The sequence below is a fragment of the Centropristis striata genome, chromosome 10 (assembly GCF_030273125.1).
Source record: "Centropristis striata isolate RG_2023a ecotype Rhode Island chromosome 10, C.striata_1.0, whole genome shotgun sequence".
NCBI classification, from domain to species: domain Eukaryota; kingdom Metazoa; phylum Chordata; class Actinopteri; order Perciformes; family Serranidae; genus Centropristis; species Centropristis striata.
The window spans coordinates 11939199-11953793 of record NC_081526.1 but is presented as its reverse complement, the minus strand read 5'-3'; the positions used below and the strand labels follow the sequence as shown (position 1 = coordinate 11953793).

Genomic DNA, 14595 nt, shown 5'->3' with positions numbered 1-14595 from the left:
AAGGGTCAGCTGCCATGTGGTTTAAATTTCTCATGAAATGATAAGTTAGCACTTACATGGAAGAATGACTCAGTGATGTAGGACAAATAAACAAGAAGTGGGTTCATGCTGACACACAACAACATACAGCATTAAAACATGTTCAAGACAACATTTAACAGTTCAATGACACCCTTATTTAAAAAAGAGTGTTATTTGCAGCATTCAGTATTTGGTGTCATGTGTTAGAGGAGACCTGACGTCTGTGTATTTGAGAAAAGAGGAAAAAATGGGTAATTTAGGGGAAATTTAGTCAGCACAAGAAGAGGAAGTGTCTAGAACCAAACGTTGCTTCATACGCATGTTCCTCACAGAGCAGGAATAGGAAGTATGAAGAGCACAGGAAAAAACAAATCCACATCTCAAAGCGATACAACTGTTGCAAGAGAAAACCACAAGGTCTTTTAACTGGTGCAGGTGCAGCTAAAGTCGCTGCCTGCTGCTCAGTGTCTGAAGAGCTTCTGGTGTAAGAGATGAGTGACTCGCTGGAGAGGACGACAGACTGTCCTTTACCGCTTCTGGCAGATGACAGCAGCCCAGATGAGGGGAGAAACAGTCTGACAGGCTCTAGCGAGGTGCGCTGGGAAGATGGAGGTCTACCTATGGAGCTACAGAGAGGGATGGAGAACTTACGAGTGAACAGAGAGCTGACCGACGTGGTGCTGCGTGTCCAGGGACAGGACTTCCCTTGTCACAGAGCCATACTCGCTGCAGCCAGCCAGTACTTCAGGTAAACTACATATGGTATTGTCTAACTTCACTGTGATGGCACTGCTGGTTTTACTGAACTATTTTTCATGTTTATATTTTTGTATAGGGCCATGTTTTGCAGTGGTCTGAAGGAGAGTCATGAGGAGTGTGTGGAAATAAAGGGGGTGGACAGTGGGACAATGCACTCTCTCCTGGAGTACACCTACACCAGCCGGGCCCTGCTAACACACTCAAATGTCCAGAGAATACTCGAGGCTGCCAGTCAGTTTCAGGTAAAATGAACAAATGTAAAAGATACTCAGTGAGGTTACTTGTGCAATCACCATGTGTTACATAGAAAGTTCCTGGTAAAGCTTGAGCAATTTAACAGCAGCCATCACATTTGTAGCATAACAAACTCATTTCCAGTACGGATAAAGAGTTAAACAAAAAAACAACAACTGTAAGAAGCTTTTGTTGTAATGTTAAAGGGACAGTTCACTAACAAAATCCAAAATACATATTTTTTTCTCTTTCTCAATCTAGACTGATGCAGATAGATTGAATAGTTTTGGTGTGTGAGTTTCCAAGTTTTTGAAGATATCAGCCGAAAAGGTTGTCCGCCTTGTAGTGCTCCAAGTGCTGAAAAGTAAAAATTATATATATATATATATATATATATATATATATATTAGATATTTTCCATGGTTTTCTTGATAATGATTTTGGTTATTATCTAGAAAACCGTGGAAAAGGTCAGATATCAGCTCTTAAATTAAACGCGTATGAGCTATTTTTGTTGTTTGTTGTTTTTTGTCCAAAAAGTTAACCAGGCATTAAAATTAACATCATCGGCATCTATTACTTTTTCCCATGACTGTATATATACATATATACATACACACACACACACACACACATATATATATATATATATATATATATATATATATACAGTCATGGGAAAAAGTAATAGACCATCCTTGTTTTTTTCAGTTTCTTGTTAATTTCATTTTTTTAATTTTAATTTTTTGCAACAAAAATATTTAACAACAAAAATAGCTCATATGCGTTTAATTTAAGAGCTGATTTCTGACATTTTCTATGGTTTTATTGATAATAACCAAAATCATTATCAAGAAAACCATGGAAAATATATTTGTCGAAACAGATGTACCTTTAGTTATACCAGGCATTAAAATGAACAAGAAATTGAAGAAAACAATGGTCTAATAATTATTTACATGACTGTATAACTAGATATCTCCAACTCTCGGCCACTCACATCAAAACAATCTAGATTGATAAAAGCACATAGTAAGAGATGTGTGTTTTTGATTTTGTGATAAACCATCCGTTTAAAATGTTTTCTGTAAAGTCTTTAAAAACTTCATCTTAAGCAAATATGTATATGTGTGTGTTTGCGTAGTATCCTCGAAACATAAACCAACTAGTAAAGAGAAGAAAAACAACATATTTTTAGCTTGACACATTTTTGTCTCGACCCAATTGGGTGTGAAAGGTTTTATCAGATCACTTGAACTTTCTCATGTGCGGTAGTGTGACCACATTCGTGATCATGTGAGTCATGAAGTTCCAAAGAACAAAACATTTACTGTTTTAACCATATAGTTGATATTGGTGGCATTATTATTAAGTGTCATTGATTTAATATCGGTCAGGTGGGATACTTGTTTCATCAAAGGCATGGCAGGAGACAGCGGTACAGAAATAGCATAAAAAAACATAATTATTTACATTTCTATACAGTGAAGTTGGTGATGACCTTGCTGTTGTTAAGAAAACTACATTTAAAATCTTAAAAATTGTTCATACCTTTCCACGTTAGACACATTTCCCCCATTCAGTTGAACAAACACCACACTGATTCAGATGAGTGAAAAGGGGAAGTGAAAGTTGCCTAGTTGTTTACCCTTAGGATCCGTTTTCCATACAAGCTTAATTTAACCACACAGCTGTGCCAAACAAGGGGGAGGCAGGGGTTTGTGTTCCTATAACTCTATTTTTGTAACAAACAATTTAAGTTATTTTTTGTGGGGGGTGGGTTTATCAAAAAGTTCAAGCATTCTGGTTGTTACTTTTCCAAAAGGCAGTTTTGGGGTTATGATTTACTTTAGGATTGAAGTTAGAATAGGTACAGTAAGGATCTGCATGCAATAATAATAACTGTAATCATATCATTATTTTCTAAAATTACTTATCAGCAAAACAAACACAGTAAACCGTAAAAATGAGGAACAAAGAATAAAAAAATAAGAAATTTACATGTGCATCTCAATAGATTAGAATAGTTTTTTTATGTCAGTAATTCAATTCAAAAAATGGAAATAACACATTATATAGATCCATTACACACAGAATGAAACATTTCATGTATTAATTTATTTAATTTCTTCCAATTATAATGATTATGGCTTACATTTAATAAAGACCTAAAATTCAGTGTGTAAAAAAAATGAGACCAATTTTAAAAAGTATGTTTAATATGGAAATGTTGGCCTCTGAAAAGTCCATCTGCACTCAAAACTTGGTTGGGGCTATTTGACTTGAACTACTGGAAATTGACTTTTCCATCATATTCTAATGTATTAAGATGCACCTGTATTATATAATTTATTCCACTTCCATTTTCAAGCTGATTTTCTTATTCTTTTAAAGGTTCTGTGTCTCCATAATCCATAATCAATGGTGTTGTGCTTACTCAATTCTCAACCTTAAAGTGATACTATTGCAATACTTTGCTCGCCTTGTCTCTTATAGTTCCTGCGTGTGGTGGATGCATGTGCTGGCTTTCTGAGCAAATCTCTGCACCTAGAGAGTTGTGTCGGGATCTTGAATCTTGCTGAAAGCCATGCTTTGTCAACTTTGAAGACCGGGGCTCAGGACTACATCACTACTCAGTTCTCCCAGGTGGTCCAGCAGCAGGACTTCCTGGAGCTCCCTGCAGAGTCGCTGGAGGCTGTCCTGCAGAGGGATGACCTTGATGTGAAGTGTGAGGAGTGTGTTTTTGAAGCACTCATGCTCTGGGTGAGAGCACGGCAGGATGAACGCTCACCTTCACTGGCCAGGTTGCTTTCACATGTGCGACTGCCACTGCTGGAGCCTGCATACTTTGTGGAAAAAGTGGAGTCGGATGAACTAATACGCCGCTGCAGTGAGGCTTTCCACTTGCTGCAAGAGGCCCGCATATATCACCTCTCCGGCAGGGAGGTCAGTATAGAAGGAATACAAAAAATGTGGTGTTGAAAACACATTTTTTCAGAGTAAATATAATCATTTTGTCATAAAATGACTGTTGTATTCCACTGTAATAGTTAATTGTGATTTGTACGTGTTTCTAGGTGGTCTCTGAACGAACCAAACCCCGAGTGCAGCACTTTCTGTCAGAGGTGTTCCTGATCATTGGAGGCTGCACTAAAGATGAACGCTTCATTTCCACTGTCACCTGTTTGGACCCCCTCAGACGCAGCAGGCTGGAGGTCGCCAGGCTGCCAATCACAGAGATGGAGGACGAATCCCAAAACAGAAAATGGGTGGAGTTTGCATGCATCACCTTCCGCAATGAAGTGTACATATCTGGTGAGAGAAGGCTTGTTATAGAAAGGCTCTATTACTGTAATGTGTGTAGGATTCCCCCTTGCAGGTGAAAGTGAAATTTTTCCCTGTCAACTGATTATGTATCTGCTCAGTTATGGTTTCTATTTCAACCTCTCATGAAGAATTCTTGCATTTTATCACACAAACAAGCTGTTGTGAATGTTTCTAGACGTGTCTTATTTGAATATATTATTTTAGTCAGTGAATCCATTGTGTATGACTGAACAAAACAACAGGAAGACATGGTCTGCCGTTACAGTTGTTAGGTGTTTCCCAACTAAGGAACTGACACCTAACTCGTGGTTTCTTTGGCTGTTCAGCAACACGTACACTGTGAAAGTTCATATAAGGGCATGGGATCAGAGTTATACGTGTGTGGCCCATTGTTGAGCACAGCTACAGTTGGAGATTGACAACACAGTTTGGGGATAAAAGTCTAAGTTTTCTATAATGTTCCTGTTGTTGTAGGCGGTAAAGAGACACAGCATGATGTTTGGAAATATAACGGTGCACTGGACAAGTGGATCCAGATCGAGCCCCTGACGACTGGACGCTGGAGACACAAGATGGCTGTTCATGGGGGGAAGGTGTATGCACTGGGGGGATTTGATGGAGCTCAGAGACTTGATAGCGTTGAGGCCTATGATCCCTTCCACAATCGCTGGGCACAGGTAAACATGCAAGTCTATAATTGTGAAATTTTACACTAAATGTTCCTTAAAGCAGCTGGAATTAATAGACCCAACTCGTATAATTGTACCTTTGCCTTTTTTGGCATTTCACAATCTTTTTTTCCTCCAAATTAACTGTTTATGGTCACAGTTCATGTCATAGCTCAGATAAACCCACATAAACCTGACTTTGCAGTTTGAACATATTAGAGCATTAAGCATCTAAATACCTAGATTCTTCCCTTGATGGTGCAGACCCAAACAGAGCTTAAAGGAAAATGATTATTGGTGTACATTCATCAGGTGGCCAGAAAAACAACTCCATAAGAATCCTAATTTAAAAAGATTCATCACCAAACCAATTGAAGTCTCCCTCAGACATCAGATTGGGCAGATAACCTCTGGAATCCCAACATTTTAATACAAAAAAAGCACATTCTGAAGGTATTCAAACTCAAGTCATTATAAAATGTAACTTACAACATTCTTTTTCATAGTAGCGCAATTTCATTGGGTACTATTTTTATTTCATCATAGCCAGTCTATTTCAAAATGACCTTTTCAAAAGACACGTTTCCAAGAAGCAGCTAGATAGTTGACTCAGAATGACTAAGACTTTGTTGTCGTTCCACATAAAAGGTGCTAACTGTTTTATTCTACTGGTAGTTGTTGAGCCTGCAAACTAAAGGGACAGGGGACATGTTTATACTATTTTTATATAAATTCAGTGTAAAATACTCTAATGCTCCATAAAGTCCACTGCTTTTATAAATAACTCACATATTTACACATCTGGCTGCACTCCATCACATATAAATATTAAGATGCCCTTTTGGTTGTGCTTGCAGGTGACACCTCTTGGAGTAGGTGTGAGCTCCTTTGCTGCAGCAAGCTTTGACAGATGGATCTACGTGATCGGTGGTGGGCCCAATGGAAAATTGGCAACTGATAAGGTTCAGTGCTGGGAACCTGGATCAGACTGCTGGGAGCTGCGGGCGCCCATTCCCATTGAAACCAAATGCACTAATGCAGTCACATTCAAGAACTGCATCTATATAGTGGGTAAGTTGGTAACTAAGGATATTTACTCAAACTCTGACTTTTTAAATTTTGGTGCTTCTTTATATTTCTACTCCAATTTACACCTTTTTTTAGTAGTATTTACTTAACAGATTCAGATTTTTCAAAACATGTGGGCTTAAAATATGATTTTTTTATTATGTCATTATGCAATTATCCAGCACTTTACAAAATAGTTTCTTATTTCTCGCTGATAACTTTAAAATAGTATATACTATATGATTCATGGGGGACCTTTTTCTGTTATAAATCATTTTGTTTTGAACATTTGAAGTGTATTTTGCAACTGCTTTAATTTTTAATGGAGTATTCTTATACTGAAGTATCTGTATCTTTACTTAAAGTAATACTCAACCCTTTAAATTATCATTTGTATAGCAAATACTCATCCTGTTAGCTTGAAATTAAGAAAAAAGGGTTTCATTCCAATATTATGATGTGAAAAAACAGTGTAGACATCAACTCTTAAACAATTATTTCTAGCATTGACTCGTGTGAAATAGTTGCAGCTGAAAATCTGTTCAATTAATTGTTGTTTTTAAAGAATATGGTTCATCCATGTGAAAGAAATGAGCATGCATATATTTATCGGTACATAAAGTGGTTAATAAATTTATTAGACCACCACTTTGTGCCACCGGTTTGTGCCCTAAATTAACAGCATTAGTAATTACCAAAATATTTTTTTATGTTTCTGTCATGGTTAATACAGCATTATGTAGATGCTCTTTAACTAAAATGATATGTTTGATGCTGAAATATAATAGATAGATAGATAGATAGATAGATAGATAGATAGATAGATAGATAGATAGATAGACAGATAGACAGACAGACAGACAGACAGACAGACAGACAGACAGACAGACAGACAGACAGACAGATAGATAGATAGATAGATAGATAGATAGATAGATAGATAGATAGATAGATATACTTTATTTATCCCAAGCTGGGAAATTACAGTGTAGCAGCAGCATTACACACAGAGACAATAACAACACAGTTAAATAAAAAGAACAACCTAGGCATACTTCAAGCAATAAAATATAAAAATACAATAAAATGTAATGTAAAAATAAAAATAAAGTGTCTAAAGAAGGAGTATGTATTAAGGAGTAGAATATCGTTATCCATGAATTTTCAAATTTACTGTTTTTATAAAAAAATGTAAAAAAAAATAAGTAAAGCACAGTATTATTTCTTGATCAAGATGTAAATTATAGTTATTTGCTTGAATTCCTGAACAGAAAAAATTGTTTTAGTGGTTGAATGTTGATTAATTTCTGACTTCTGAGAAAAGCCCAGTGAGCAGGCTAAAATGTGAATTCAGTTTGTTATTTGCCAAATAAATAACATTTTAATTTAAACAAGATTTTGAAAGATTTCTAGAGTATTTATGTTTTCTCCTTTTTTATGACAGGTGGTCTAATAAATTTCTTAAGCACTGTATATTTCTTAACTGTAATACGGTTTCTCTGTCTATTCCCAGGTGGTGCCATGCATGCTATGTACTGCTACTCGCCTCTGTCAGACTCCTGGTCCCTTGTGACTCGTCTAGGAGAAAGGGCGAGCTGCGCCCTCGCCGCATGTAACAACAAACTCTTCATCACTGGGGGACGGGACAACAAGAACCAAGTCATCTCCACAGTGATGTGCTGGGATGTTACCCGAGGGGTGTTGACAGAGGAGTGTGTTTTACCAATGGGAGTGTCGCACCATGGCAGTGTGACACTCATGAAGTCCTACACACACATACACAGAATAACACCGGAGTGCCAATGACACAGACTTCTGCGAACAGGACACTATTGTAGTTGAGAGGATGGGTGAAAAGGAGAAGTGATGAGCAAGGAGATACTTATTCTGTGATGATCATTAAATGTAATTTAATGTCACTTTGAAATATTACGAGTTTTAATCTTTCATGGTATAATGTTACATTGCAGCTGGAATTGTTCAAACTTTATTTGTTACAGATACAAAATGAATGTACAACAGTAATAAAAAATGAACTGGTATATAAGACTTTTAATGGCATTAAATATAATGGTTCATGGCTTTTACAGCTAACATAAAGATTGCCAAAACATGCTAAGCAACAAAACATTGCAGACTATATGGAGCATATTTCTATGAAGAATAAATATAGGCTTTGCATATCAACACCGGTAAATATGCACATCAACATGAGGTGTGACTTTCAATTAGGAACCAAACGAAACCCCAGTAGCACGTGTTTAAGTATTCACACACACACACACACACACACACACACAGAGAGAGAGAGAGAGAGAGAGAGAGAGAGAGACACGTTGGTCAACACTGCCATCTAGTTCAGTTCAATTTAAAGTTTTATTCAAACAAACATTCAGTCTCAAATAGTTACAGGAAGGACTATCTTAATCTAAATTAAACTTAACATTGCCATCTAGTGGTCAGTTTAATTTAAAGTTGTATTCAAACAAACTTTCAGTCTTAAATAGTTACAGGAAGGACTATCTTAATCTAAACCTATACAGATGTGCAAAAGCAATTAAAACAAACACAAAACAAATAATAAATAGTATTTATAGCCCATGTATAGCTGTAACAATTTCAAGGTGGTTCTTGAACTGTGCTGACACTTTTCGACTGAAACACAACCGGAAGCAGAAGAGCGCAATGCATCATACGCTGAAAACGACGCTAACAATGTCTATATCTGGCTAAAACATTAGATTTAAGCATGTGAAATGATTATTGTAGCGTAGTATAAATTCATTTTTTATTTATTTTTTAATTATTGTGGACATATTTTATTTAATTTTCACGTTTATTAGTCCAGGATCATTGTACCTGGGATATTCGTATTGTTGATGTGTGTAAAACAAAGACTATAGCCTAAAGGCTGAACGGTCAGATTTAAAAATTTTATTGTGAAAATAACGAGACCGGAAGCTGCCAGGTGTGACACCTGCGCATTCTTCTTCGGACGAAACTTTCGCTTGGGGGGGGGATTACCAGTTTGCTCCCTACAAACACACCCCTTGGATTACCTGCACAGGTTTTCCCAAAAACCTGTCCCAACTTGTTCGAGGACAGACAACAACCCATAAACGATTCGACTTACTATATCGGGAAAGAAGACAGCTTACCTGTTTGTTCATGCAACACCTGCGAAAAAGTGAAAGCAAATGTAAGAAGGCGGCTGAATTTGCGATCTCTCTGCTTTTCTGAAATGGCTCGTTGGTGTTTCCTGGCCTGTTTCATCTGTACCTCATGCCTGGGTGAGTTTATTTGTGGATTATGGTAGTGTTTTTTTTAAGCTTTGCACTTTTGTGTAGACATACACAGTGCGCACCTCCTCGCAGGTCAGAACAAGTTAATGATTTATCTGAAGTTGATACAGCAGATATCTACTTGTCTGTGGTATAGTATTGACCTGATGTTTTTTTAAACTCCTGTGGCTAAAAATGAATGAATACTGTTTAACTTATTGTAGGACTACTTATACAAAGAAATGATTGCATTGTTGTTGTTATAACTACGATTGCACATTACATCTGTAACACCTGTACAGCCATATAAAACAACACCTATGCGAGATACATTTTTGTGACAGTGACTCATAGAGTTGTTATATGGTTGAGGCTGTAGTTTGTGTATTTTTTTAAAAGTTGAATTATGTTGAAAACTTTCGTATGGAAACCAGATCGTATGGTCTGTTTTTTTTAAAAGCTTTTTCTGAAGTTTTAAACTGCATATCATTGTCTGCATCAGTTTACTCAGCTGACATAGAGATGGCTCAGTATTCATCATGTTATTTTTTTTATTTATGTGATATTTTGTTATAACATGGTGCTTGGCTGTCTCTGGCATCAGATGTTAATGTGCTCCTTGCTTTCCTGCCGTTTACTGACTCCTGGTCAATAACTTTGACATCTTCTCTATTGATGCTGTGACTGGTTTAAGTCTTTATGTTTCCCCTTATCCACTTGAATGAGTTTACCCCAACTGGTTGTTTCTTGCTTACTTAATCTCAGCCTAACTTTACTCTAAACCCGGTAAGTGAAGGACTTCGACTAATTGATTATTCCGATGATTAGTTTCTCTTTCCATTGTTCAGTCTATAAATTGTCAGAAAAACATTCACATTGGTCACCACAGTTCAATTAAAACACCACTCCAAAACCTCATTAACACACTAAAAAATATATACTTTTTCAGTTTACTGCCATTAGATAATACACAGTAAAGCAATCTATTATAAACATTCAAATGCTGCAGCTTATTTCTTTTATGAATACACAACCAGTCCTTTCGGCTCTATAACAGTAAGCCCCCAACTAAGCTAATGAAAACAGGAAAAAATATTTATGTTTTTGCATTTCTGACACTTTTTGTTACGATCTTTGTATGTGGCTGCATCTCTGGAATCTTCTGCAAACATTTAGTATGGAGTATACAAAAACAAGTTTCACTATATAGTTATTTCATTACTATGTATTTATAGAATTACTAGAAAACATACTATATTGTGCTATACACCTATTGTGGCCATATTGCCCACCCCTACTGTGAGATGCAGTTTAAAGCTCCATGAAAAGCTAATAAGTAGACCTTGAGTCAAATTATTTTGTTAAACTATTCATCTACAAGGCCATAACTTTCACTTTTCTATTGAATTATGTTTCTTAAATGTTTCATTAAGGGTACAATATATTAGAATCAGGTCTCTATATTGCTGTCCACCACACCACAAAAAGGGTGATTGATTTAAATCCCTCCAGCACACTGTTATCACCATGCATAGATTCATGCAAATAGGGTATACTGCAGAGTAATGCCTATTGGATTATATTTGATTTTACAGGTGTATCTAATTGATCATAACCTTTAATGTTAAATTTGCTTCTGCACACTATGTAAACATGTTTCTATTCTCTCTGTCTAGTTGCCGGACAGTCTACTACAAAGTATGCACTAAAGGGTCAGGACGTCTCCTTTAAGACGGACAACGTCGAAAAACCTGATGAAATCCTGTGGAAACGCAATGGCAACAAAGTTGTGGAGTTTGATGGCAAAGAGCAAACTGTGTTCAAGGCATATGAGAACAGGATCACTCTTGATTGGCACTCTGCAGAACTCAATATCACTAAGCTTAGATATGAAGACAGCGGAGAGTATGAACTAGAAGCAGAGCTGAACAAAGGGTTGCATCGTTCACTTCATAATTTGCAGGTCATAGGTAAGTTGTTTTTTTCCCCAATGCTGTAAGGAGAGTAGTTTTATGCAGTTATTTGATCAACATTGGTAGCTGCATCAGTAGCTCACTATACCACTGCCAGACAGACATTGTGCATAAAAAAATCTGTTACTCAGTGACTTTACCAGTTGCAACATCTTAGTAGAGTGGCAAAGAGGAAGCTGTGGGCTATTGTTTCCCGGAGGGCCTTGGAGATTATGAAACCAACTGACAAAATAGAACTTTTCTGAAAAATGTAATTACATTTTGTTTCATTTTTGCTTCATAAATGCATACAAACAAATATGCCTTACAGAAAGTGAAATTATCATTTTTTTCCTGTAAAACAAACAAACAAAAAACAATAAAAAAATTGAGTTTTAAAATAGATTTTTATTCTGTCTTGTAAAAAACAAAACATAAAAGTATCAGAAACACTCTGGTATGTTCCTGTCTTGTCGTGTGTGACCTCAAATCACAGGAGTGTCCCACACACCCAATGGTACCAACCAGTATTATCTCTTAATATGATACCTATAAAAATGGATTTATAGTTGGTATAGTTGCTTTTTATGATGGCGGTGTTATCAGTTGGGTGACTTTGACCTCCAGAAAATATTGGATGTGTTCCAAAACAGCTGAAGGCAAAAGACGCTTACTATTATTATTGACTACCAGTAGCACTCTTTCCCTAAAAAAATGTTTTAGTCTTGCCCTAACCATACTGTAACAGTAAGTTATTTATCATGACGATTGTGTTTGCAAAAATAATGATATCTTTTAGCTGTTTGTTTCCTTCTGTATAAGTTAAGTATAAGTACAGTGACAGAAATAATTATTTGATCCCCTGCTGTTTTTGCGATTTTTGCTAAATTTTCCCACTGACAAATAAATGAACGGTCCATAATTTTAATGGTAGGTTTATTTTAACAGTGAGAGACAGAATATTGAAAAAAATCCAGAAAATCACATGATATAATAGTTAAACATTTATTTCCATTTGACTGAGTGAAATAAGTATTTGATCCCCCAACAAAAGAAACATGACTTGTTGGCAAGCACAGAGGTCAGACGTTTCTTGCAATTGGTCACCAGGTTTGCGCACATCTCAGGAGGGATTTTGGTCCACTCCTCTTTGCCTCAAAACCTTAATGATTTGGAGAGGACCTGGAGTTGCTTGGCAACCCGAAGCTTCAGCTGCCTCCACAGATATTCTATCTATGGGATTAAGGCCCGGACACTGGCTAGGCCACTCCATGACCTTAAAATCCTCTTTCTTGAACCACTCCTTTGTTGCTTTGGACGTATGTGTTGGGTCATTGTTGTGCTGGAAGACCCATCTACCAGTTAACTGTCTACACAGTTTCACTGTCCTGGCTGAGGGCAGGAGTTTGTCACCCAAAATTTCACGTTACATGGCCCCGCCTATCCTTCTCTCACTGTGGTGAAGTCGACTTGTCCCCGTAGCAGTGAAACAGCCCAAAGTTTAATGTTTCCTCCTCCATGCTTGACAGTGGAGATGGTCTTCAAGGCAGCATTTCTTACTCTAAACAAGGCGAGTCGAGTTGATTCTAAAGAGCTCGATTTTGGTCTCATCTGACCACATCACATTCTCCCAAGCCTTCTCTGAATCATCTGGTGTTCATTGGCAAACATCAGATGGGCCTGTACATGTGCTTTCTTCAGCAGGGGGACCTTGAGTGCAGTGCAGGATTTCAATCCGTTACAGCGCAGTGTGGTACCAATGGTTTTCCTCATGACTGTGGTTCCAGTTGCCTTGAGATCATTAACAAGCTCCTCCTGTGTAGTTCTGGGCTGATCCCTCATCTTTCTTATGATCATTGATACCCCATGAGGCGAGATCTTGCATGGCGCCCCAGTTGTCTCCTTCTCACCAAGCTGCTTGCTGATGGTCTTGTAGCCCATTCCAACCTTGTGCAGGTTGACAATAATGTCCCTGATGTCCTGGTGGTGGAGACGTTGGAATCTGATTGAATGATTCTGTGGACAAGTGTCTTTTATACAGGTAAAGAATTGAGATTAGGAGCACTTTCTTTCTTTTCTTCTTTTCTCATAACCGGTCTGTGGGAGCCAGAATTCTTGCTGGTTGGTAGGGGATCAAATACTTATTTCACTCAATCAAATGCAAAGAAATGTATAACTTTTATATTATGTGATTTTCTGGATATTTTTTTTTAAAATATTCTGTCTCTCAATGTTAAAGTAAACCTACCATTAAAATTATAGACCGTTCATTTATTTGTCAGTGGGAAAATGTAGCAAAAATCACAAAATCAGCAGGAGATCCAATACTTATTTCCTGCACTTTATTTTATGGCAATTCTGTTTTTTTTTCTTCTAATAATTGATTTTTTTTATAAACACACCATAACATGAGTGAATCATTCATTTTGGTATTTTTCTATGTTTATTCATTTAGACAAGGTCGCCAAGCCCACCATCACCTGTGAGGTAAACGATGGCAGCAGCTTGAACGTATCTGCAAAGCTGGCGTGCTCTGCAGAGCGTCAGTCCTTAATGAAGTTTGAGTGGAGATCGCAAGGAAACGTGCAACCTGGCCAACAGTTAACAATACCACTAGGGGATACACATGATGATGAAGTATACATCTGTAACGTGAGCAACCCTCTGAGTAGTGAAACAGCCACATTTACTGCAAAGGATTGCCACCCAGGTAAGATTTCACTCGGGTGTCAGCTGTACTTGTGTATTTACTGGTTATGTTATGGAAGCTAATTTACATAGGACAGTCTTATTATTAACCACCATACACCCTTAAGAAACAACACTGCTGCATTGCAAAGTGATATACTACAAAATATGATATGTCCTTTGGTTATAGTACCAAGAGAGACAGCACAAACTCCAGAGTTAAACGTCTAGTGTTGCGGTACAACACAAATGTGTTTTTAGTAAAGCCTATACTTACTTATACTATACTAATAAGTTGCTGCAAGTTTGACTTTTTTGTTTCTGTGCAGTCAGTTCATCAGTGCTGCTGACTGTTGGCATTGTCCTCTGCAGCATCTTGGGTTTGTTACTCCTCGCAGGTCTACTTTACTGCAAACTATGCCATAAAGGTATTGTTGAAAAATAATTGTATTTAAATTTTATTTACTTATATTGATTGAAAGTAAGAAGCTAAAATAGTCTTTCTTTTTTTTTTTCTTCCTTTGTCCTCTCACTCTTGGTTCCAGCTTGTTTTGCAAAAGATGATACGGAAAAACAGTCCCAACCTGGTTCAGAAGA

At 37.1% G+C, this 14595-nt stretch overlaps 2 protein-coding genes across 2 annotated transcripts; both read left to right on the top strand.

Moving 5' to 3' along the window:
* The first annotated feature begins 439 nt into the window (after nt 1-439).
* Nucleotides 440-8113, top strand: klhl6 (kelch-like family member 6). The gene is made up of 7 exons (XM_059343145.1): nt 440-769; nt 857-1022; nt 3511-3960; nt 4092-4329; nt 4816-5018; nt 5867-6080; nt 7591-8113. Exons 1-7 carry the CDS (start codon nt 513-515, stop codon nt 7881-7883), a joined length of 1821 nt encoding a protein of 606 aa, XP_059199128.1. The 5' UTR covers nt 440-512; the 3' UTR covers nt 7884-8113.
* Nucleotides 8114-9067: 954 nt separating this feature from the next.
* On the top strand, nt 9068-12925 carry LOC131979290 (lymphocyte function-associated antigen 3-like). The gene is made up of 3 exons (XM_059343236.1): nt 9068-9367; nt 11035-11328; nt 12840-12925. The coding sequence occupies exons 1-3, from the start codon at nt 9319-9321 to the stop codon at nt 12923-12925; spliced, it is 429 nt and encodes a 142-aa protein (XP_059199219.1). The 5' UTR covers nt 9068-9318.
* Nucleotides 12926-14595: the final 1670 nt, after the last annotated feature.